Genomic DNA, 27,076 nt, shown 5'->3' with positions numbered 1-27,076 from the left:
CATACATACATACATACCGTGGCGGTGTTCAGGTGAGATTATCAGTGTTTGAGCAAGTGAGTAATTATTTGCCGGTGAAAGTGAATGTTTGTGTATGTTATCATGGCTGTGTGTGTGTGTGTGTGTGTGTGTGTGTGTGTGTGTGTGTTGCGTGCTGCTTTACATCAACACCTCACCCTGCATTACCCTCTGTTGGTCCACGCAGTTAAACACGTCTCACCCCACATATTAACATGCCGGAACACACTGTTAGTCGCGCCACACACACACACACACACAAAAGTACAAGTTCACACACTGGAGGAACCACCTGAAGATTAACCTCCCCTTCAGATTATTTCACCTGATAATTAACCACCTTAAAATTACCCGGGGAGTTAGGTTAGGTTAGCGTTAGGTTAGGTTAGCATTAGGTTAAGTTAGGTTAGCGTTTAGTTAGGTTAGGTTAGCATTAGGTTAGGTTAGCGTTAGGAATAGGTTAAGGGAGGCTAATCTTCACGTGATCCCATGCTTCTATTAAAAGATTCTAGTGACTATATATAAGAAAATAGACTGTGAACACGTACAGTAAAGTGGTCTGACTAATCCAACTAACGCTCGCCACGATAGTTAAACTTTCCTGTGGCGAACATAACTTATTTTATATTCGCCATTGAGGTGAGAAAATGACTTATTGATTTGTATGATGTCTAATGGCTGAGCGATGGCTAAACCCAGTGTATTATGTTGAGTCGTGTTATATTCAGCCACTGTGGTTAAAATATAAGAAAATGAACTTAAACGGGGTTGTTAAACTGTATGAACTACAATATGTTATAATTTATTATGATTGTGAAAATACGAAGCTTGGACTACAGTAAATACTTCTATTATTCTTTTTGTTAAGGTAAAATAATAAAAACAATAGCTTTCCCTTCACACCCAAAAACAAAAGACAGTTTATTCTTTAAAATAGATGAATAAACGCGAATAAATTAATTATCACCAACACTAAGAATAATCAATTGATATGAAAAGAAACCTTGCAGTGTCTCTATTGAACCGTTGTGTTTATTGGGTTATTAACAAGACCAATGGCTTTATCTAACAAACAATTATAACAACAAAAACTGATCTTTATATACGTATACCTGTACTGCTTCCTTGGACTATTACAGAAATATAAAACATTAATGGATACGGAATGACTGTTTATGACAAAGAATTGATAGATATTTGAAAGCTGCCAACAAGGTAGTCTATTCTGACGTAATAAAAGTGTTTGAGAGTTTGTACAGCCTCTAGTCCAGCCCCAAGGCCTATCTCAAGCTCAGCCCCAAGACCCCTCACTAGGGCGGTGTCACTGACCGTCTCACAACCAATGTAGTCAATGGCCTCACGTCAGGGAAGGGTTGACGGAGGTAAAATATACCTTCCTCCCCCACCTGCCCGACAAATGGCACCCCTTCACGCTCTTCCTTCCTCTTCACGCCCCCTCCTTCCTCTTCACGCCTCCTTCTTTTTCATGCCCCATCCTACCCTCTCCCCACCCCTCCCACTCTCTCCACGTCCCACTTACCCCCCTATACACCCCTCCACGCCCCTCCTAAACACCCCTCCACGCCCCTCCTAAAGACACTGCTTCCAAGTTGAGACAAAATAATAATAATAACATACACTGTACATAAAGTATCAAAATCATGAATGAGTTTACGAGTGTTGCATTGACCACCATGGTAATGTATAGTCAAATGAGAGTCTTGGTATTTATGTCATGGTTAGTTGTACAGTAGTTCATGGTAGCAGTCTTTGTGTTCTGGTTCGTCTGGGTAAATTGATATACATGTAATTTTAGCGGAGAGACTTAATGAAATATTCAGCGTCATGTACTGTATTAAATGATGGTATATTGAGGTGAGTGACCCAACACAATGCCACACGTTGCAACCTACACACATACACAGAGACACACACACAAACAGACACGCATGCATACATACAGGCACGCATACACACATAAAGGCACGCATACACGCATGAAGGCACGAATACACATATACAGGCACGCATACACATATGCAGGCAAGAATACACGCACGCACGCATACACACATAAAGGCACGCATACACGCATGAAGGCACGAATACACATATACAGGCACGCATACACATATGCAGGCAAGAATACACGCACGCACACCTTTCACAACATTTTCCCTTGGTAGTCAACATCTTTTAAATAATAATAATAATAATAATAATAATAAACGGTTTATTGAAAGAGCTTGGCAGCCAGAAGGCGGCGCGCGCGCGCGCGTGTGTGCGTGTGCGTGTGTGTGTGTGTGTTTACATTTTATTACTGGACTACCACTTCGATCAATATGTTATTACTATTATTGTTGTGTAAAACTTATATACATTTTCAGTCAGTTTTAGTACTTAATCTACTATGTGACCTTAACTGAAATTATTATTATCATCATTATCATCATCATCATCATCATCATCATCATCATTATTATTATTATTATTATTATTATCATTATTAATATTATTATCATCATCATTATTATTATTATCGTCCTTATCATCAGTACTGTGCCACCTGTCTCTTTCTACAGGTAGGGACTATTAACACTTTCCCCATACAACAAGACAAACATTCTAAATCCAATAATCATAATAATAATCCTAAAATATAACCAAAAATAATCATCATTCATCTTTTAAACTATGTGAGTAATTTCTTAACCCCGAGCAACATGTTTACACGAGCTAATTGTGAAATAACTGAGAAAGGAACAAACCCTTGACAGATCCAATCACCCGTGTGGGGATGAGTTGACTGTTTCCTAGATCAAACGTGTGTGTGTGTGTGTGTGTATATACCTCCTAAAATGTATATAGGAAGAAATGTATTTAATTACTAACTTTCCCTCCGCTATCCTTATCTTCTCTTATTACACTAACCTAACCTAACCTAACCTAACCAAACCTAACCTAACCTAACCAAACCTTACCTAACCTAACCTAACCTAACCTAACCTAACCAAACCTAACCTAATCTTTGCGTGTATTAAAAATCTACTACCTCCATCGCTGCCTCTCCACCACCTACCTCCTACACATTTATCTCTTTATCAACTTCTACTTTCCCTCAATCATCAATTAATTTATCTCCTCACCTGTATTTCCACCTCCCCCCCTTACCTGGCGTACCTCCCCCCTTACCTGGCGTACCTCACCTTCTCCAGCACCACCGTGGGAACCTGACCCACCACCACACACCTCCACACTCTCTCTCCATCATTCCCTACACGAAGATGACGAGCAGGTATGTTGGAGGTATGTTGGAGGTATGTTGGAGGTATGTTGTCTTGAGGGAAGTTGAGGGTCTAGTGTCCAACATGTTTACTTCCTACACTACGGCCCAGGAGAGTCAGAATGATGGTGAAGTGTGGTGAGGGTAATGGTGAAGATGGTGAAGGTAATGATAGTGATAGTGAAGCTGGCATCTAAGCGGTTGTCTTTGCTGATGATGAGGACATATAAGCCAGTCACTGTCCTCCATACAGTGAATCATATACACAATAATACCTTTAACTTGTGTCATTTCTCGCTAAATTTAATCATCCTAACTGACCTAACTGATGGATATATTTCGTCAGTAATAAACTTTTCTAGACACAGGGCTTAAATTGATAAAGTTTCTCACGATATCACCGATTGGCGTTTTTTTTTTTAATCCTGACTCATTCGTCTTGTGAGGCTCGTATCGACTTTCCAATAATTATCGTTGGTTTAGTCTAAATGTGTCTAGATGACATTCGTATTTTTGTATCGATGTTCTTTGTATAGAAATAACACGACATTTGGGTTATACGTTCACCGCTTCCTCCAGCTAAAACTAAGATTCATTACATGTCCCAAGTCTCGGGTCAGGTGAGCATAGCCGTCCATAACTTATTACACCTGATGATTAAACACCTTTATAGACTACCTAGGGGGAGAGGCTAGGTGTCTAATCTTTACGTGATCAAAGTAAAGCTACTGCTGAGAGTGTATCATGACGCTGGGTGATCAAAGTAAAGCTACTGCTGAGAGTGTATCATGACGCTGGGTGATCAAAGTAAAGCTACTGCTGAGAGTGTATCATGACGCTGGGTGATCAAAGTAAAGCTACTGCTGAGAGTGTATCATGACGCTGGGTGTGGGTACTTGGTGAGGACCCAACGTACACACACACAGGCTATAGCTGAAGGTTGTCTGTGTGTTCATCATGCTGAGAATTATAGGCATTTGTTTACATGATATTCTTCCTCTTGACTACAAATTAATTCATTTTAGTGTTTTTTTATAGTTTGCTTAATAATCTATGTTTATTACACACAGTAAGTTAGATCACCTGAAGATTAGCCACTCCCAGCTTATTTCACCTCAAGATTAGCCACCCCAACACTAACCTAACCTAACCTAACCTCCCAAGTGGCATCAGGATGTTTAATCATTGGGTAAAATAAGCTGGAGGGGTTTAATCTTCAAGGGAACCAAGTAAGACAATGAACTATGTCACCCTTCACGGATGGCGAGTCTTCAAGAGGCCAGCGGCGAAAACTGGTGCCCGGGCTGAAGAACTCCAGCTATGGCGGCCGTGTGAGGAAGCTGAGGACTCCATCACATCTGTAGCTCAACACACGTGGGTATAAGATGGAAATAGTTAAGATGATGGAGAAGGTTGTATCAAGATGAAGCTCGTCCAGTACCGAGTCTAAATAACACCAATACCAGAGACCAGCCAAGACACGCGCACGGACCAAGAAGAAACAAAACACCATCTCACTGCGTGTTGTGGGCGGGTAGTAACAGCTGCCCTCAACAGGTAGTCAAGTGTCCAAACGTGTTGTTATTCAAGAGACAGCTGGCAAACACTGGCCGCAGATTACAATGCCATTAGGATCATAGACATGTGAACATCTTAAGGTATGTATAGTAAGGACCGCTCGACTTAGCTTCCCGTAACAATATATTAAGAAAAGAACATCTCAGCAGTGACGTAGAGAAACCTCGTACAGATTCGCCATAAAAAGTCAAAATTATCTTAGTCGATACAAAGGGTTTTACAAGAGAGAAGTACACCCAATAATTCTTCCGTACAATAAATCAGAATCATATATTTCAAAACTATAGGTAACACTAATATTACCTGGAGGAGAAAGTTACCTGGGGTGGAAAGTTACCTGGGGTGGAAAGTTACCTGGGGTGGAAAGTTACCTGGGGTGGAAAGTTACCTGGGGTGGAAAGTTACCTGGGGTGGAAAGTTACCTGGGGTGGAAAGTTACCTGGGGTGGAAAGTTACCTGGGGTGGAAAGTTACCTGGGGTGGAAAGTTACCTGGGGTGGAAAGTTACCTGGGGTGGAAAGTTACCTGTTAAAAAAGTTACCTGAGTAGGAAGGTACCTTATACACTAATTACCAACAGACTATGAATAATTCTTGCGCATTATTTATCACACACGAGAGCTTTTCTATTGTAGTAAGTTACGTGATGAATAATACATTGACGTAGACTTGGCCATCTGTCTCCCTGTTACCTGGCCACACTATACACCCCCTGGCCACACTATACACCCCCTGGCCACACTATACACCCCCTGGCCACACTATACACTCCCTGACCACATTACCTACATTCTACCAGGCAACACACACCTATTCAAGCACACAATATAAAAACCACACACAAACAATTACAAATCAACACACACACACACACACACACACACACACAGTTACAGTTACATCAGTCGCCACAGTAACAGATTATTTGGGTCCAGATTCACCTGCCTTAAAAATGTCACTAATACTTATATTAAATAAAATAATAAATTTAATAAATATATGATAAATAAACATAATATCAAAACGAACAGTTGATTAATAATAATAATAATAATAATAATAATAATAATAATAATAATAATAATAATAATAATAATAATAATAATAATAATAATAATAATACCTGGATCAACAATTAGTATGACCTAATATCTACAAGAGACGTTTGAATTCAAACTTAAACTCCAAAAAACTCTTAAAATTATTTTTCATGAAAATAGAAAAAAAAAATAGTCACTACATAAAGACTTCAGGAAAAAAAATACCAAATTTTAAAATCTCTTTGGAAAAATCATAAGATTACTTAAATTTTAAATAAATTTGTCTTTGAAAACTTTTTTGTAAATTAAATGAAAAATTACAAGCAAATTCAATTGGAATACCGTCCTACTATGCTGATGGTTGGCGACCACAGTCCTCCACTCTAAACGTTCTCGGGCTGTTTTTACCAATCCCAGTTTTTAATTTCAGTCATCCACCCTCGTCTCTGCCTTCCCCCGGCTCTCCTACCCTCAACTATTATTATCTCCTCATCCCTAATTATATGATCAAAATATCTCATTTTTCTTTTTCTGTACATTTCAAGTATTTTTCTTGGGGTTTTTACTAATCTTAGTACTTCTTCATTTGTTTTCCTGTCAGTGTAGCTTCTTCTTAACATTCACCTATAACACTACATTTCAAAGGACTCCAAACTCTTTCTGGTGCCTGCTGAGTGTCCACGCTTCTGACCCATACACCAGTCTTGCCAGATAAAGCCTTTCAGCAGCCTTTTTCTTAAATTGAAGTTAATGTCACCTTTTTCAATAAGTCTTCAACAATATTAAAAGCTGGGTTCACTTGACCTATTCTTATTATGATTTCGGTCGCACATCAACCATCACAGATAATTAACGTTAAAAATATCAAAGAAAAAATATGAAATAACATTCAATACAATTTCTGGTGGAATGTATTCATATTAAGAAATACTCTGATAAAGCTCATTCTTGTAAACTGTATAGGAAACTACGGGCTAATATTCCCGCTTCTTTTCTCAGCCAAACGATGAAGAAACTCATTGGCTATAACACGTAAGAGAGGTTTTAATTCCTGTTGGAAGATATTCAAGACACAAACAAATGGGTCTTATAAAACTATTAAACGGTGATCAGAGGGAACAGCGGGAAGCCTCACCTGTGTCCACCACCACTACGATGGCTCTCTTAATTGTCAACATTACGGTGTAGAATTTTTACGAGTAGCGAGAGGGAGTAATGGGGTGTAGCCGCTCCCTCGTTCCTTGCGTGTCGGGGCCGGGACGTGACTCTCCTCCAGGAATCCCACACATTTACCCTCCTCCGCCTTGCTTTCTTTTTCGTTCTATATATATACGCCGATGTAAATGCAAAAATAATGTTCGATCACAAATTACATTATTATTCAATACAGAACTAAATCTAATTCGTTCTCTTAATCTCATTAATTTTTTTTTAGAATAATCAGGGCGGTTACTCTCCAGGACTGGCTACAGAATACCATGGGGAAAATATTTGAGCTTCTTGTCATTTGGTGTCGTCCACCACAAAAAACTATACTGCGGATTTTATTATCACTTAAACACAGAGTGACGACACCCGCACTCCTAACATTATCTCATATAATGGAAATATTCCTTAATTTATCGTAAAATTCAAGGTATACACGAGATCAAAATGTTCTTAACGATAAAAGAAATTGTTTTATTTGTATCTGTAGCCACGTCTCTAAACATGTAATTCTCGAACCTGTGAATATATAGTTTATTATACATTAATAATACTACACTACTGGTTAATATCATAATAATAATAATGAGAATAATAATAACAATAAAGATCAAGAGAGAGAGATGCTGGCTGGTCCCTCACAGGTCCAGACACCAACACGACCACTTTTTTTGACCTGCAGGATGATCTTTGAACGCCGCCCGTGACCCTAACATCTGACACGTAGCCCTCACCTTAGGACACGATACACATTTGTCCACTTCTATCCAGAATTCTTTCCAATGTTCAGAAGATATGATCCAGCCACGACAGACGGAACAAACAGAGTAATGGCTAGATGAATCCAGAAGACTTTGAGTAGCATAAAATGATGACTTGTTTTAATGACCACAACCACGGGACTGTAAAATTTAGATATGTCAAAAGTACAACTGATGAGACCTGGTGTGTATTCCTATGAGAACTATACATCATTAAGGCAGAAACCAAATACATCAAAGAACTGAGTCGATTTATACATGCTGGGGTTGAGGTGAAGAACTTTGACGCCAGGAAGACAAAGACACCAGACAGAGTTGAAGGCGTCATCAAGGCGAGGAAGCAACGAGGAAGGGATGAGTCACACTAAACCGAGAGTTAAGTTTGACATAGGGAGAGGCTGATAAAAATATAGTGTACTCTGTGTTGATTTGTCGTCCGCAAACAGTAAAAGATTAAGTAAGTCTTGGCTCAGCAACATCCCAGAAAGAGAGTTATTATTATATTTCGTCTTGAGGGGAACAGTTACTATACTTGTGAAAAGTTGGGGCGTAATTAAGAAGGGTCGGCGCAGGAGAGCTTCAGGGCGAGGACTCTCCATCACTCAACACAGTCAAAGAGAAGGATGGATGTTGACGGTTGGGAGAAGTTGAAATTCAAGTAATCCAGTTTCGAGGGAGGTGACAACAGGACGAGAAGCAGCTGCGGGACAACACTGTATAATGAGGAGACAAGTGATCAAAGATGGTGGCGACAAGACCTATGATGATGGTGATGATGGTGACGATGAGGGACACCAACAGGAACAAGAACACACTGGCAATTGTTGAGAATAAACAGAGGCCGTTAACATGTAGTCTGTGGGTGAGGCGGACACCAAGCTCACACTGAACCACGAAGACAAAACCTAATACAAGAGAACCTGTCAAAATAGACTGGCAAGAGAGACAAATCACAACATATTTATAAAGACGTCAGTAGGTGATTTACTACTTAAACGTTATGTTAAAACTTTTATTAATTTGATTTTATAATAGTTTGATGTTACTTCCAACTCCTTCCTCGAAAACACACGAAAAGATTCTCTCTTTTTCCTTCTCTTCATTTATTTTATTAAACGACACCCACAATTATTAAACTGACACACCCACAATATTCTTAACTCTGTCCTTAGTACAGTATTACCAGTCAAGTCACTAATGAAAAAACCTTCGCAACCTTCAAAATCTTGTGATGACAATATGTTGACCAAGAGTTTTTTCTTCAGTGGAAATATTGCCGCCTTGAGAACACTGTAATCATCTGAACACTTTGCTTGTTATCCTGAACTGAGGTTGTCAAAATATTATCATCAACAACGCAGTGTAATATTCGTATTATTCTGAATGGCCAAACACCATCATAAACATATTGTTACCATCACCATCATACTTCCATCGTCCAAGTATTGTAATCAGCCAAAGTTTGTGCATATCAACATTTTTTTTTTTATCTTCGAACATAAACCGACCATTCAACCGCTCCTGGTTAAAGAAGTTGACAAAAACAGACAAGAAGAGAGTACACTTTACACAATTAGAATGTTTAAAATAATTAATAAAAAATTTCGCTACTCCACACCGCAAGGCTGATTCACTTGATCTTAGAAGAGAATAAAGGTTAATTCTCGCGTAAAAACGAGTTACCCGCTCGCTGGGCTAACAGATTTTTTTCTCTGCCAACAAGGCACTCAGTGACCAAGCCACGTACGGAGCTGGAGGCGCAGCTACTAAGTTCCAAGTGTCAAGCATAAAGCACACCGGGTAACTTAGGATGTGCAGCTGTGCAGCTGTATGCATAAACAATATGATTCATGAAACATCCAGGTGTATATCATGACCCCAGGTGACCCAGAGGTATGATGCAGGCGAGGTGAGCGTCGGCACCTGGGCGTGTGGACAGGTAATGTGGTGGTAACAATAACAGGATCAGTGTTCGGGTAAGACTTACAGCCTACTGTACGTGGTGGGCCTGGTTGGGTCTGTGATAAGACGTGCTAATACTCCAGAGAGACGGCGTCAGCAAGCTAAACCCTCGGTAATGATATGCCATTAGCCATTCATATGCAGTCTTGTTCCCCTTCCTCTGGTGAACCATGTTTTTCTGCATACTAAACTTCACATTGTGTACATATATATAAATATATATATATATATATATATATATATATATATATATATATATATATATATATATATATATATATATATATATATATATATATATATATATATATATATATATATATATATATATTCTAACAAACTTTTTCCCTGAAGACGCGTATCAATGTCTTAGATAACGATCGCAAAAATATCAAGAATACATTAGATTTAATACAACATGTAGTGAAGCCTCGACAGCTTCTTGTGGCCACACGGCTACATTCCTAAGTACATTCCCACCCCTCCACGACCCTCTGTCCGACATACCACGGTTCGGTAGCTGACCACTGGCCTATTACTTATCACAAGTATATCCGCCAAGATTTCAAACCGAGAAAAAACTAAGACAAAAAATGGTATCTTTCTGCGAATATCTCGAAAAATTATGAAATCGCAACTCGAGGGATTTTCCTCGTGACAGGTATTTCAGTAACGCAAAGAATCGGAGTGATTCGAATTCCCAATCCGTACACCTCCCCAAGATGTTATTATATACAACTATTGAACGCCGCGGTGACCTATACTAAGGGTAATGAATTATAAATGTGTCTGGAAGGTAATCGTGAAATGTCATGGGAGACGCTTCACGTTCCATCCACTGGCGACACAAACCCTTGCCTTAGGTGCAAATCTGCTAATGATGTAAACAGCTTAATACCTTACAAGCTCTGCCAGTGGTACAGTCCGTTGTATCGGTTACTGATATGACATCGAATATTTCCTCACAAGATCTACCAATGATACAGTATGTTGTATTTACCCGCGAGATCCGCTAATGATACACTGTGGAATTTCCTGAATGGTCTGCCAGCAAATAAATTTCCAGAGTTTTACATTCATAGACGATAAACAGTATTTTTTTTCTTACAAGATGTGATAGTTTATTGCATCAAAAGATTTATCAGTTATTCAGATTATGAAATTTACACGCAAGAGTTACTGAAGATATAATTAACTTTTTTCTTTGAATGATCCATCAACTGAACCAGGTATTATCTTTACACGCCACAGTTGCCTCCTGTCATAATAAAGGTTCTTATGAACATTATATCCTAATTATAAAGATGCTACGAAACTTAAACTATTCCAGGAGCATAATTATTCACTTACCCAGATTAATTAGTCACGTAATTATAAAAATTACGTTGACACAAAAGAACAAGGAGAAGCAGACAATAAAAAAAATAAATAAAATACCTCAACAAAATTAGAAATATTTCTCCTGCTTCTACACCAACAAGTTTCTATGAAATTTTTTTTACGTAATTATAGATAACAAAATAATGTTAACCGCCACAAACGTCCATTAATAAGTTTTCTGACAATTTTCAACTCACTCGTAAAAGATGTGTTTATGCCACATTAACGTCACACAACACACGGTCTGGCTCTGTGTGTGACTTAATTCTAGCTGTGAGGAAAAAATAATGTAATAAATGATGGAGGAATTATTTAAACACAGAGACACACAAGACGTTCAACAATGATTACTGTAGAAATTTAATTAAAACATTTGTTTGACCATAAAGGTAAAATTACGTTGTATCACTAAAATATTTGTGATAAAAGTTGAATTGTAATAACGTAGGACATAAAAAAATACAAGATGATCATTAAAGCATTTGGTGCAGAATAGTGATTACTGTACACGTATAAAAATTATTATTAGTCTACTCCTCGCAGAGCCTATCTTAAACTACTGTCTGTACGAGACTATTTCCCATGGTCCCCCACTTCAAATGGTTGGGCTACGTTGTACATATAACAACTGGTGCCCATTTGACCTAAAACTGATTATATAAAAAAAAATGGTCAACATTTTGCTCAACTTCGTGTTTTATAAAGTCTACTGCCAATATTTTGACAGTGTTAACTATTGTCACTGATACTGTGGTTAGGGTATAAACCTCGGGGCAGACTCAACAAAGGTTCGTCAGATGAATATTCCTCATAAACTTGAAGACTTATGACTGCAGTTAACTAGTTAAGCTAAAACATATGAGAAGCGTTTGAACAGCCTCAAAATTAGCGTTCGAAAAAAGTTCAATAATAACCTCCAAATTAGACCGACACGACTCTAATAAGTGAATCTATAAATCTTAGTATTATTATTTTTGAGGCCAGATTTAATGACAAAGATATATATACTGTGACCATCACTAACTTATGACAACAATAAAAGACTCCAGCGAACACAACCTAAAATCAAGACCTCAGTCAACTTGGGTACTAACTTAAAAACAATTACTGATTTTTTAGAGTAGAATAATATCTCATAATTTTTAAATGTTCATGTGATAGTGTAATAACTAGCCCTGTTACGCGTTTAAAGACCTTAGTTGTTGAAGGCAGTAATAACTTAAATTATAAATTATATAAAATAACACTAAATAGATCTATGAGGACTGGTTTTTGTAATGCTAATATTTAATTGACTCTGAACGTATCACCTGTACTGGGTGTATAGTGACCCCGGTACTGTACTGTAGTCTAGATGAAACAACCTGTACTGGGTGTATAGTGACCCCGGTACTGTACTGTAGTCTAGATGAAACAACCTGTACTGGGTGTATAGTGACCCCGGTACTGTACTGTAGTCTAGATGAAACAACCTGTACTGGGTGTATAGTGACCCCGGTACTGTACTGTAAGTACTTGATACCTGTACTAGTGTACTGGTGACCCCGGTACTGTACTGTAGTCTGATGAAACAACCTGTACTGGGTGTATAGTGACCCCGGTACTGTACTGTAGTCTAGATGAAACAACCTGTACTGGGTGTATAGTGACCCCGGTACTGTACTGTAGTCTTGATGAAACAACACTGTACTGGGTGTATAGTGACACAATTTTTTGTACTGTAGTCTAGATACTGTGATGCTGTAGTCTAGATGAAACAACCTGTACTGGGTGTATAGTAGTGACCTGGCACTGTCGAATGAAATTGCTTCTTTGGGTGTGCAAGTGCTAACTGTAGTCTGGTACTGTGCTGTAACTGTAGATGAATTATTATAGTGAACCACTGTATCTGGATGGTGTATAGTGACTACCCGGTACATAGTGACCCCTGTGCTGTCATGATGCAGATAAACAACCTGTACTGGGTGTATAGTGACCTTGAGTACTGTACTGTAGTCTAGATGAAACAACCTGTACTGAGTTATAGACCCTGTACTGTAGTAGATGGAAACAACCTGTACTGGGTGCATAAGTGTACTGTCTAGATGAAACAACCTGTACTGGGTGTATAAACAGACCCAGTACACTGTAGTCTGATGAAAAAACCTGTACTGGGTGTATAGTGACTGTAGTACTGTACTAGCAATGACTAGTCTACTTGGTGTATGGAAATCTAGAGAAACAACCTGTACTGGGTGTATATAGTGACCCCCGGTACTGTCTGTAGTCTAGATGAAACAACCTGTACTGGGTGTATAGTGACCCCGGTACTGTACTGTAGTCTAGATGAAACAACCTGTACTGGTTGTATAGTGACCCCGGTACTGTGGTCTAGATGAAACAACCTGTACTGGGTGTATAGTGACCCCAGAGCAACCTGTACTGGGTGTATAGTGAGTTTGTACTGTAATCTAGAGAAACAACCAGGGTGTATAGTGACTGGTACTGGATGAAACAACACCACTGTGCTGGTGTATAGTGTACTGTACTGTAATCAATGAAACAGCCTGCTACACCGGGTGTATAGTGATGCTGTACACTGTGAGTCTAGATGAACCTGTACAACAGTACTGTACTGCCAATTAGATGAAACAACCTGTACTGGGTGTATGCGGTACTGTACTGTAGTCTAGATGAAACAAACACCGAGACAGAAACACCATATTTTGTTTTTTGTTGATTTATCAGTTCCAGAAATTATGATCTGGTGAACGGGGTTTAATAACCTTGGCAGTTGAAATATTTAAGACTTATAAGAATAAAGAAAACAATAAAAAACAACTCCTCCTGACATAAACAAGTTAAGGTTATAAAGGCGCTGCTTATAACCCCAAATAACTGTATAGCTCGTGTGGTCATACAAATCCTTATAAATAAAGGCAATGATTCTTTAAGTTATGAGATAAGAATTAAATAGATAGTTGGAGTGCCATTAATAATATCACTAAACTCAATAATCACTAGAGTTACGAGAACAATCAATTGACAGATGTCTTACCTTTAAAACCCATTAATCAAGAGAATAATCCCTATAATTAAGATAGAAATAAATTTACAGTTAGTGTGCCAATAAAATCTCAATAAAGTCAATATCTTTTGGTACGGCCACAAAATAATATTACATTTGACGAATCCTTAAAACCCCAAACAGGCAATAGTTCATTTGGTATACTGTAAAGGTGTAAATAGAAAAAAAAATAAATAGAAAATTATACCACATACCGTATATTCAAGAACACATTATTGTCATTATTATTATCATTATTATTTTTATTATTATTATTATTATTATTAGTAGTAGTAGTAGTATTTAATTTATATAACAGCCGGGAGGACCAATAGGCCTAAGTGGTTTTCTTGGCACCGTATCTATAAAATATTCCAGAGTTGAGAGGTCGTATGGAATGTTCAGTCGTTGCCCGGCTCTCGTACTGCTCCATACACTCCTTATGTAAAGTTTAATAGTTGTCTAGTGTATGGATGTGTGTATGTGTTTACAGATCGTAGTTGTTGAAATACATAAATATAATACACAGACAAAAAAAAAACATACACACGCATTGTTATTTATGTCAAACAATCGACTTACAACTGGTATTATGGTTTGACTATTTGCTTGAAAATATACACAAACGTTAGAGCAATAATGATAAAGTATTTTTATTTTTTCAAAGCGTACCGTTTGATGTTAAACGTGTTAGTGTGGTAAAATATATTTGTTTTAAATCACTTTATATCAATTATCACTTTACTCTAGCTAAAAAAAAAGACGATTGACTCCCTGGTATCATTAAGAGATCGGAATTATCAGATAATCATCAATATCAACAAATTACATTACTTTGGATAAATAAGTAAGTATAAATGCTGACGGCACAGCTTGTCATAAACTAAGGACATGTTCTTAGAAATATATTATAAGAAGGATCTGATGTTATTTTTCTATGGACAAGAGACAAGCAAGTGTGGATCAATATCTTACTAATGGGTAGGCAGTTTTTTTTGGCTAAGCATTAAAGTCGGAAGTTCAAAGAGGGTGTGAAGAGACTTGAGCATGAAGGAAGACGAGACTTGAATACAGATTTCTTTAGACAGTAATTAAAGTCCAGCTCATTAATTTCTTTATAATCAGATATATAGACATTCGGTTTCAGAAACTAAATGAACCGACCAAGATGTTGTTAATTAAATCGGTTTATTTGGCCGGCGTCTGGTTTAAATTGAAAACCCTGTTGGGAAGAATTATATATCTGTTGTAAGGGTCAAGTTCACAGGTGTGTGTGTGTATAAAGAAGACGTATATTGTACTGTGTCTATGATGGAACAACAGTATCTTAACAATGTGACCACCCAAGAACTATACCCCACTAATGCTGATGTGGTAAATATTCAGTATAGGACAACTACAGAACTCTATATTCATTCGGGTCAATATTCGTCTTAGGTCCGCCGTCGACTTTATGGACAAAATTGTGTTTTACCTGTATATTTACATTTGTTTTTGTATGAACTTCACATTCATTTCTTGGCCAAATTAACTATAAGGGAGATACAACTCCTCCCTTATGAGTCAACCTAGAAAGCTGATTTCACACAAATTTTCGTACCTCAAATCACAGACTGAAGAAAAATCCTATGTGGCTTGTGGCCACTTCGTGGGGTATAAACTAATATCGCACAAGAAGTTACAACAAAACTCAGAAAAGAAGAATTTTCCCAATAAATACTATAGAATAAACTCGATTTTTTTAGAACTAAGAGATGTATCCCAAGTATTAAATCGTAGGCAGTTCTTAAGCCAATATTTACCTTGATATGTACATTAGGCGAGAGAAAAAAAAAGGATTTTGTATAATTTTCTTCGTAAATACAGTATATGTTTATCAAGTTAATTTAACTTACCGATTTCACGTGAGAAAATACAATTTACATCGCTGTGGGCAAGGCTTTGAAGTAGAGGTAAGTTATGTGATAAAAACACGCAAAAAAACCTCGCCAAACCAAACCTAACGAAACGTGACCTAACCTAATCTAATACATCTGTCTCCGCGATTTTGGGTCTTTTCGTGAAGAAAAAAAATCACGGTAATGGCAGTCTGCAATACACCTTGGACACGTTACAGGGTGAAATTGTATTTGTTGCCACCAACCGAATCTCGGAAATTTTATATTTACAATCAAAAGTTCAGATAATTTTAAGACACCTTTCTTTTATGACGTTTCCCTCGTAAACGACCTACTGCATAATATGCCGAGGGGTTAAGGGGACGGAACCCCCCCGGTTAGGTTAGGTTAGGTCGTTTACGAGGGAAACTTCATAAAAGAAAGGTGTCTTAAAATTATCTGAACTTTTGATTGTAAAGATAAAATTTCCGAGATTCGGTTGGTGGCAACAAATACAATTTTACCCTTTACAGAAGTTACAGAACACCATAGGTCTTGAAAATGTCAACTGGTTAGGCGTTATTTACAAAAATACGTTGAATGGTTTGTAATTCTGAGAAAAACCACCACCCTTCACACAGAGACGCCATCTTATAACTGAGAAAGTCTAACTCAATAGCTATAAAGTATTCTTATTATTTTGTTCTCTCTCCTTATATGCCAACAACATAAGAGTTCTATGGTAATCTTCTACTGAATCTTAACCGCCAGATATCCTCGTATTATTACGGTAAAACCAATTGTTTCATATTATTAGCGTTGTCACATTTCCCGACAAGAAAATTATGATGCTGTAACTTGCGTGTTAACATTTGTTTAAATATTCTTCAGATTACTGTCATTTACGATCGTTTGGACAAGGATATGTTCGCTTTGTTCTTATTTATGGACAATAAATTGTTTTCCTCTTTTTTACCTCTAGACAAGAATATACTCATTTTTGTCTTCATACACAAGCAGATGTTTATTGCTTTCCTGCTACTGTTAATATGGTAGAATTATATGCTTAAAAAAAGACTTGTTCATTTGAATCTGTAATTTTCTGTTAAAATACAAAATGATGGATATATAATTTGTTGTTTGTATAAAGAGCATTTTATTTCTTTAAATATACATCACATAGACAGTGTGTGTGTGTGTGTGTGTGTGTGTGTGTGTGTCCGGTTACCTTGCCGAAGAATATTAACCGGTATATAAATTGATCCGGAAATTACTTTTGGTGATGTACACAATAATCCCTGAACGGCTGTGTCCGGCAGAGCCTACAGTGTTCATCCGGCAATGTATAATTTAGTTCGTCTAGTTTCTACCCGGCTTCTACCAGGCAGTATCGGATAACCTACTCGGTACTCTCTCCCTGGCTACCTATTAAACTAGAAGGTATCCGGTACTCTCTCTGGTATTCTGAACTATATCGATTGGGTAGAGTGTTCAGTAGTGTGTGTAAGTAATCTACCTGCTTGTTTTGTACCATCTACCCGGTATTGTATGAGATACGTATATTTATAAAATCTACCCGGTATTTGTCCTTAACTAACTGGGAAATACTCAAGCTTCTAACTGGTAACTGTCACTAATCTTCCCGGTAAATAACTCCTTATCTACTGGGTATGTGTTCAGTAATCTACCCGGCACCTGTTCCTTATCTACCCGGTAAATTATTCCTTGTCTATCGGGTATGTGCTCAGCGATCTACCTGGTAACGTGTCCGGCAGTTTAATTAGCCGCTGCGTGTCCAGGTGTATAGACCGCGTGTCCACCAGCCTAGTAAACTGTGTCCAAGAATCTGTGTATAGTATTTCCTCTGGCTACCTGCCTGATAGAGTGTTCATGAGCTATTAGTAAAAGCATTTAGATATTTTTACCACAATCGTACACATAAATCAGTTTACCAAGGCGTCTAAGAGTGTATCTGGTACAGTATACCCAACACTATACTTGATGGACACAGTACCGAGGTGTAACTGGTGAGTGTATATCCAAAGAAAAATTACCCGTAAATATATCCGGCAGCCCTGGCGACCATACAGGGTGTATCCGGCAGCCCTGGCGACCATACAGGGTGTATCCGGCAGCCCTGGCGACCATACAGGGTGTATCCTGCAGCCCTGGCGACCACACAGGGTGTATCCTGCAGCCCTGGCGACCATACAGGGTGTATCCGGCAGCCCTGGCGACCATACAGGGTGTATACAGGGTGTATCCGGCAGCCCTGGCGACCATACATACAATGTATCCGGCAGCCCTGGCGACCATACAGGGTGTATCCGGCAGCCCTGGCGACCATACAGGGTGTATCCGGCAGCCCTGGCGACCATACAGGGTGTATCCGGCAGCCCTGGCGACCATACAGGGTGTATCCGGCAGCCCTGGCGACCATACAGGGTGTATCCTGCAGCCCTGGCGACCATACAGGGTGTATCCGGCAGCCCTGGCGACCATACAGGGTGGCAGCCCTGGCGACCATACAGGGTGTATCCGGCAGCCCTGGCGACCATACAGGGTCGGCGACGACACAGGTATATCCGGCAATGGCGACGACACAGGGTGTATCCGGCAATCCTGGCGACGACACAGGGTGTATCAGGCAATCCCGGCGACGACACAGGGTGTATTTGGCAACCCTGGCGACGACACAGGGTATATCCGCAACCTGGCGACGACACAGGGTGAGGCAACCCTGGCGACGACACAGGTATATCCGGCAATCCTGGCGACGACACAGGGTGTATTTGGCAACCCTGGCGCGACACAGGGTATATCCGGCAACCCTCGACACAGGGTGCCGACACAGGGTATATCCGGCAAACACATTTGGCGACGACACAGGTGTATCCGGCAATCCTGGCGACGACACAGGGTGTATCCGGCAACCCTGGCGACGACACAGGGTATATCTGGCAGCCCTGGCGACGACACAGGGTATATCTGGCAATGGCGAACACAGGGTATATCTGGCAGCCCTGGCGACGACACAGGGTATATCTGGCACCCTGGCGACGACACAGGGTATATCTGGCAGCCCTGGCGACGACACAGAGGGTATATCTCCGACGACACAGGGTATATCGCAGCCCTGGCGACGACACAGGTATATCTGGCAGCCCTGGCGACGACACAGGGTGTATCGGCAACCCTGGCGACGACACAGAGTATATCTGGCAGCCCTGGCGACGACACAGGGTATATCTGGCAACCCTGGCGACGACACAGAGTATATCTGGCAGCCCTGGCGACGACACAGAGTATATCCGGCAACCCTGGCGACGACACAGAGTATATCTGGCAGCCCTGGCGACGACACAGGGTATATCTGGCAACCCTGGCGACGACACAGAGTATATCTGGCAGCCCTGGCGACGACACAGGGTATATCCGGCAGCCCTGGCGACGACACAGGGTGTAATCCTGTACTCTACACTCGTCTCCTACCTCGTGTTTTTGTTTATTTACCTTCATAAATAATTAACGTACTCTCTCTCTCCACCTTTTTTGTGGGTGCCAACTTTACCTTGGTCGTATACCACCACTCAGGAATAATTTTCATACACAGAAACATTTGTGTCGCCGTCACTCACCCCCAAATAAAAAACAACATTCATACGTTATACTTTTCGCCTCAAAACAAAACGTTGACTGAATTCATTACACATATCGTTTCGTGCACCGAGTGCCGAGTATTTGTGGACCTGGTATTGTGGCACACATATGTATATGGCGTTTAGTGAGTGCCAGTTATTATATGACTGGTGATTTGACTTCGTTATATTGAGCCTCTGGAACTGTTGATCGTTATGACATCTACGGTATGATAGTACAGTTTATAACACACACACACACACACACACACACACACACACACACACACACACACACACGCGCCATAGGTATATTTATTTCACAACCTACCCCATATTTAAGGTAAGGTTGGCTGCAGAATCTCTAGCACACTTGGGTTAACTCGTCAATGTTTTACTGTCAGTATATCAAGCACAATGCTGCCTAAAGCGTTTCCCTCCGCCCCTGTATCGATCCTTGCATACAAACTGCCACTCAGCCACAACACACCTGTAATGTCACACTGCTCAACCTTGTAAAAACATAAAAGCACCTCTCTTTATATCGTGGAGCTGAGCAGAAGAATAACAGGCTAAAAAAGGGAGAATTTTGATGCACATGTACCATAAGAGTGAAGAATGCAGTAAGAGGTGGAGAGTACAACAATAGTGTGACTCGTATGAAGTCTTGGAATGCACTATTGTTCACGTTAATAGTAAGGGGGGGGGGGTTACGCTCCCTCCCTGGACCGCCACGATTGCACACCTAACACGCAAAATTGTTACAATTACCTTTAATAGTTTTACGGGTGCTGCTGAAAGTTTTACGCTCTCGTGTCCTTGGGTAATTAGTCAAATGAGACTCCAGTACTTTCGAGAAACGTACGCAAGACTTAACTCACGGAGTTCTCCTAAAAACACTCGTAAATATTGTGGTATACAAAAATTATAATTTGTCGTATATAATTTACATGTACTTAGCAACAAATACATTGATTTTCTGATAAATATATAACGTGGAGCAGAGCAGCACAAGTTCCCCAGACACTTCACCCTAATACAAGACAGGTAAAGACAGGTTGGAAAACGATATACGATAATAAAATTCCGGTTCGATTACCCTTCAATTATTCAGGTGATCGATTCCTCAGGTTGAGAGTATCGCTGTTGCCTTCCCAGAACACCGATGGTTATGGTTTAACTATAACAGTGTTCAGTGATGACAGGTGGCACACACACACACACACACACACACACACACACACACACACACACACACACACACACACACACACACACACACACACACACACACACACACACACACACACACACACGCCCTTACATATGATCATTACATTAATTTCTAATGAGTGGTTTCGATTATTATGTATATATATATATATATATATATATATATATATATATATATATATATATATATATATATATATATATATATATTTATATATACACACAAGAGTATAGTTTATGTGTGCGTATGTGTGTAAGCTCCTACACACCATAGTCCTGTAAACACAAGTATACTGTAGCGAGTATGAGACCTGTCATTACAACACCTCCCCCTCACCTCACCTCACACGTGACATGCAACCCCTACACTCCTTCCTCCACCCTATAAATGGTAAGTGTTAATACATTATACATGAGAGTCACACGGAGGAATATGCGTGACAGCGGTGAGGGAGGGAAGGGGTGGGGGGGGAGGAAAGTATAAGACTTGTATTGATTCATTTTCAGAAGTGATCATCATCTTAAAAGTGTGTAGAATCAATATACGTCAGTGATGTAGACACACGCAACGCCTCAACACGTGTCACACGCAAATCAAGGATAATATATATATATATATATATATATATATATATATATATATATATATATATATATATATATATATATATATATATATATATATATATATATATATATATATATATATATATATATATATACTGTAATAAATATTTTTATACCTTATGAAACATCCGTAAGGTCAAAGTACTGAAAATAATAAGTTCAGCAGCAGGAAATTTTTACAGAAGCGACACATCACAACAGCAACACAGAAGTGACACATCACAACAGCAACACAGAAGTGACACATCACAACAGCAACACAGAAGGACACATCACAACAGCAACACAGAAGTGACACATCACAACAGCAACACAGAAGGACACATCACCAGCAACACAGAAGACACATCACAACAGCAACACAGAAGGACACATCACAACAGCAACACAGAAGTGACACATCACAACAGCAACACAGAAGTGACACATCACAACAGCAACACAGAAGCGACACATCACAACAGCAACACAGAAGTGACACATCACAACAGCAACACAGAAGTGACACATCACAACAGCAACACAGAAGTGACACATCACAACAGCAACACAGAAGTGACACATCACAACAGCAACACAGAAGCGACACATCACAACAGCAACACAGAAGTGACACATCACAACAGCAACACAGAAGCGACACATCACAACAGCAACACAGAAGTGACACATCACAACAGCAACACAGAAGTGACACATCACAACAGCAACACAGAAGCGACACATCACAACAGCAACACAGAAGTGACACATCACAACAGCAACACAGAAGTGACACATCACAACAGCAACACACAAACGACACATCACAATAAGAATTATCTCCAATATTTCTTGTATATAAATATTTTTATAGACAAATAATATTCACAATATTACCAAAATAATTACTATACACATTACAATAAATACATGACTAATATTCGCATAGTGACTAAATCATCTTTAACTTAAAAAAACGTAAGTGAAAAAAAAATATTGAATAAGATACAAAATCCTCCAGTTGACAAGCACAGAAAACGCGAATCACACACCAAGATGCGTACACACACACAGGTACACACACACACAGGTACACACACACACACACACACAACAGTCATCCTACATTATGTTAATATTCTCAATATCTCCCTTTCCTCTAGTATTACACACTACCATTCTATTTTTATCAGTGTCATATTATTTACCCGTGTCATATTATTTTCCCCGTCATTCTATTTTACTATTTTCCCCGTGTCATCTACTTTTAACCATCTGTCTATTCTAGTACTATACCATTTATCTACCATCTACTTGACAGCATCTACCTACCATTCACCTGATTCTTTAATTACACTACACATCTACCATCTACCTGACACCACCTGACTACCTGACACAATCTAACTATCTATCTATCTACCCTAGTATTCCACCCTCTATCTATCATACATCTTACTATCTACACCTTCAGTCTACCATCTACACCCCCAGTCTACCATCTACACCCTCAGTCTACCATCTACACCCTCAGTCTACCATCTACACCCTCAGTCTACCATCTACACCCTCAGTCTACCATCTACACCCCTCAGTCTACCATCTACACCCTCAGTCTACCATCTACACCCTCAGTCTACCATCTACACCCTCAGTCTACCATCTACACCCTCAGTCTACCATCTACACCCTCAGTCTACCATCTACACCCTCAGTCTACCATCTACACCCTCAGTCTACCATCTACACCCCGTCTATGGCAACAATAATAGATACTCACGCGGGGAAGATTATGGCGAGGGAGACGAGTATGGCAACGACCACAGGGAAGTGCCAGCTTGGTGGGGGTGCCATGGTCAGACGCGGCGGCTCACCAGTGCCGCTCTGGCCACGACCCGACCACGACCACACTGCCTACAACTCTATGACACATGGTAGAGCAACACGACCTCGTGGGGGCCGACCACGACTATGTCATCTGTCTGGTGTGTCGTCCACGTGTTAGTCTGCTCTCTTTATCTCTCGTTTATCGCATGCGTTCACTTTTCTTAATCTGTTTCAGGTTTTTCTACATATATCTTTTCTCTCTTAGGTAGTTTATCTGTTTAATTTGAGTTTACATTTCAGTGGTTAAACTTTCTTGATGGTTTATTCATTATAATGGTTTATGTGTGCCAATAGTTCCCCCGTTGTTAATATAGTTGACACAATAACAAACTAACCACTGTTGTGTTCCTGAGGTGATCGATGTTTAGAGCCATTTGTTTATTTTTATAATTCCAGATGAGTCACCACGTGTAGGAGCTGCTGCCTCGCTTCACTGCCCCTGATCATCACTGTTGTAACACGCTGGTAGTGCTGTGGTAGGTGTTCACTACTAATTGTTGTAGTAGGCTGGTAGTAATGGTAGTGGTGGTGGCAGGCGTTCACCACTGCCTGGGTCACCACTTGTAGTAGTAGTAGTGGCAGTGGTAGTAGTAGTGGTGGTGGTGGATGTGGTGGTAGCTGTTCACCACTACCTGGGTCACCACTTGACGCCAGCCGACGTAACCCACCACGATCAATCTCACTCGATACGTCTAAATTTTTCACATGACGAGCGTCTGGGGGCGTTGAGAGAGGCCCGGCGTGGAGTCAAGACAATGACACACACATACACACACACACACACACACTCACACACACTCTACACCTCCCCCCTCCCTCTCTCTCTACTTCTCTCTCCTTTACTTGACACTTTTTTTGTATCTAACTCACTGGTGGCGTGGCTCCATCACGCGCAAATATTGACCTCTCCGCACATGCGAGGCGTCGCGTATAAATACAATAAATAGAACACCTCAAGAGGTAAATACGCCAGCGTACACCTGGCCGCCCTCCTGTGGTCAACACTCACCCCGTCTCCTGTCACCAGTGTACTAATGGTGCGAGGCGGGAGTGAGTGGTGTTGTGGTAGTGTAAGTGGTGAAGCGACGGTGTGTGGCGGTGGGCTGGTGTGGCGGCCGCGTTTGATGAAGAGAGAATGTTGTACCCTTGTAAGTTCACCAGGTGAGGGCTGCTGCCGCTGCTGCTGCTGCTGCGTGCGCTCCGCGTGAGTTACTTCGGCGCACGCAACTCTCTCACCTTACACCGACGATCTTTTATCTTGCTAGTAAATTCTGAAGTGTTAATAGTGTAAATAGGACTCGTCAACAACAATATGGCACAATGAAAGGAAATAAATAACGTTGCATGGCAATAACGAGAGAAATACGCTTACAGTTATACGTTCCGTGACTCCAGGTGGGCAAAAAGAATTACTCCGATTGGCTACTGAGGCTTCACTGGAAGGCTGAGCCGACCAATCAACGCGAAGGGGGCTGCCCAGGAGTTCCACGCCCAGTGTTACCAAGGCCTGCTGGCGGGGAGTCCCTGAAATACGATGTAAATGGCTTTATTACTCTTAGCGCGCCATCGTGTTGTCACTCGATTGATGAAAACATAATAACATTAATGAACAAATCTGAATGCTTCAAAGATTATGTGATGACATTTTACTGTTAAGCTGACAACTACTGCGGTATATACGAGGCGCTGAGGGAACCGCCCACGGACTCTTAGCAATGCTGTAACACACGCCCACCAACGCCCACACTCAACACCACCGTCACTTTCATTCAACGACTAATTTTCAACATAGAGCCTAACCTCTCTTGTATAACCATCCATACGCTCAAATAAAGGCAGCACAAGCGTCATGGGCCGCCACAACACAGTTCCCGCTACCACCTTCCTTGTAGCGCGGTCTTGTCCCCCCGTGGGATGCTGGCAGTGGTGTTCCCGCGCAGATGTCGTACTTTTAGGGCCAGTCCTATTGACCACCCAAGTCGTCTGCATAATTGCCCGCTATAAGAACGAGTCATTCAGCAGCCGCCCGCATAGATTATAGATGATAGATAATTAGGTGGAAATGATAGATAGTGGTCATTTTTTTTTTCGCTAAGAAGGGGAAGAGAAGGAGAGAGAAGGGGAGAGTCGAGATGGGTAGAATAGTTCGTGGGAGCAGAACCCTCGTCGGGGGCAGTGAAGGTTGATTTCGTCTCACAGCCACGAGGCCCTCAGTACACACCAAGTCAATGACGAGTTATCTTACATTTTTCTACATGTTGGAACACTGTCCAGATACAGGAAATAACTTCACGGTTTTGTTCTCTTCATTACATCAGGGATCACCTCCATACATCTTGGAGGAGGAACACCCGCCAGGTGCAGGAGGATGTGGTGTGTGGTGTCACGTGATCTTCTGTGTGGTGTGTATGGGGGTTTTGGTTCACGTGTCTTGTACTAGCTGTGATTCACGTGTCATATGACAGTCGGGTGTAGTATCATATGAGCTGTTGCCACTTGTCATAGCAGTTGTGATCCATTTTTCATTTGACATTTGGGGCCCATTTGTCATATGATACTCGGGGCCATTTGTTATATGACACTTGGAGCCCACTTGTCATATGACACTTCGGGTTCACTTGTCATATGACACTTCGGGTCCACTTGTCAAATGACACTTCGGGTCCACTTGTCATATGACACTTGCGCCCCACTTGTAATATGAAACTTGGGGCCCACTTGTTATATGAAACTTGGGGCCCACTTATCATATGCAACTTGGGGTCCACTTGTCATATGACACTTGGGGCCCACTTGTCACATGACACTTGGGGTCCACTTGTCACATGACACTTGGGGTCCACTTGTCACATGACACTTGGGGTCCACTTGTCATATGACACTTGGGGTCCACTTGTCACATGACACTTGGGGTCCACTTGTCACATGACACTTGGGGTCCACTTGTCACATGACACTTGGGGTCCACTTGTCACATGACACTTGGGGCCCACTTGTCATATGACAGAAGTGATGGTAGAGGCTCTGGGCCCCAGCACCGCCACTAGGGCCAGACGTTCTCCCCCTCGCCCGGCAATGTCACGCTTATGGAAATTACACAGACTATCACTCGCCCGCCGTTCTGCCCGCAGTGGCGCTAGTACTGCCTCAACACCTAGGGGGAGGGAGGGAGGGGTGAGCGAGGGGAGGGAAGAGGGAAGGGGTAAGAAAAGGGAGGGGAGGGAAGGGGTGAGGGAAGGAAATGTGTGAGTGGGCGTACCTCATTGCTGTGTCAAGGCGAGACAAGACCGGTGAATAAATTGTCATATCTCTCACACACCTGCCACATATTTCACACACCTGAGACACCTTACACATACCTGACACACATGACACACCTCACTCATACCTGACACACATCACACACCTCACTCATACCTGACACACATCACACACTAGACACACATCACACACACACACACACACACACACACACACACACACACACACACACACACACCTGCCACATCTCTCACACCTGACTCACCTCTCACACACCTGACACACCTCTTACACACCTG

General features: G+C 40.8%; 1 protein-coding gene across 1 annotated transcript in view; it reads right to left on the bottom strand.

The window, feature by feature from the left end:
* LOC121874271 (protein Wnt-4-like) overlaps window positions 1-24,669 on the bottom strand; it is a 54,836-nt gene extending 30,167 nt beyond the window's left edge. The window contains exon 1 of the mRNA XM_042378379.1: window positions 23,410-24,669. Within this exon, the coding sequence (XP_042234313.1) occupies window positions 23,410-23,483 (74 nt within the window). The 5' untranslated portion in view covers window positions 23,484-24,669. The remainder of the gene's footprint in view (window positions 1-23,409) is intronic.
* Between the last annotated feature and the right edge of the window lie 2,407 nt (window positions 24,670-27,076).

The sequence above is a fragment of the Homarus americanus genome, unplaced genomic scaffold (genome assembly GCF_018991925.1).
Source record: "Homarus americanus isolate GMGI-L3 unplaced genomic scaffold, GMGI_Hamer_2.0 scaffold49667, whole genome shotgun sequence".
Taxonomy (NCBI): domain Eukaryota; kingdom Metazoa; phylum Arthropoda; class Malacostraca; order Decapoda; family Nephropidae; genus Homarus; species Homarus americanus.
The sequence above is the reverse complement of the archived record's forward strand: the minus strand, read 5'-3'. Positions and strand labels throughout refer to the sequence as shown.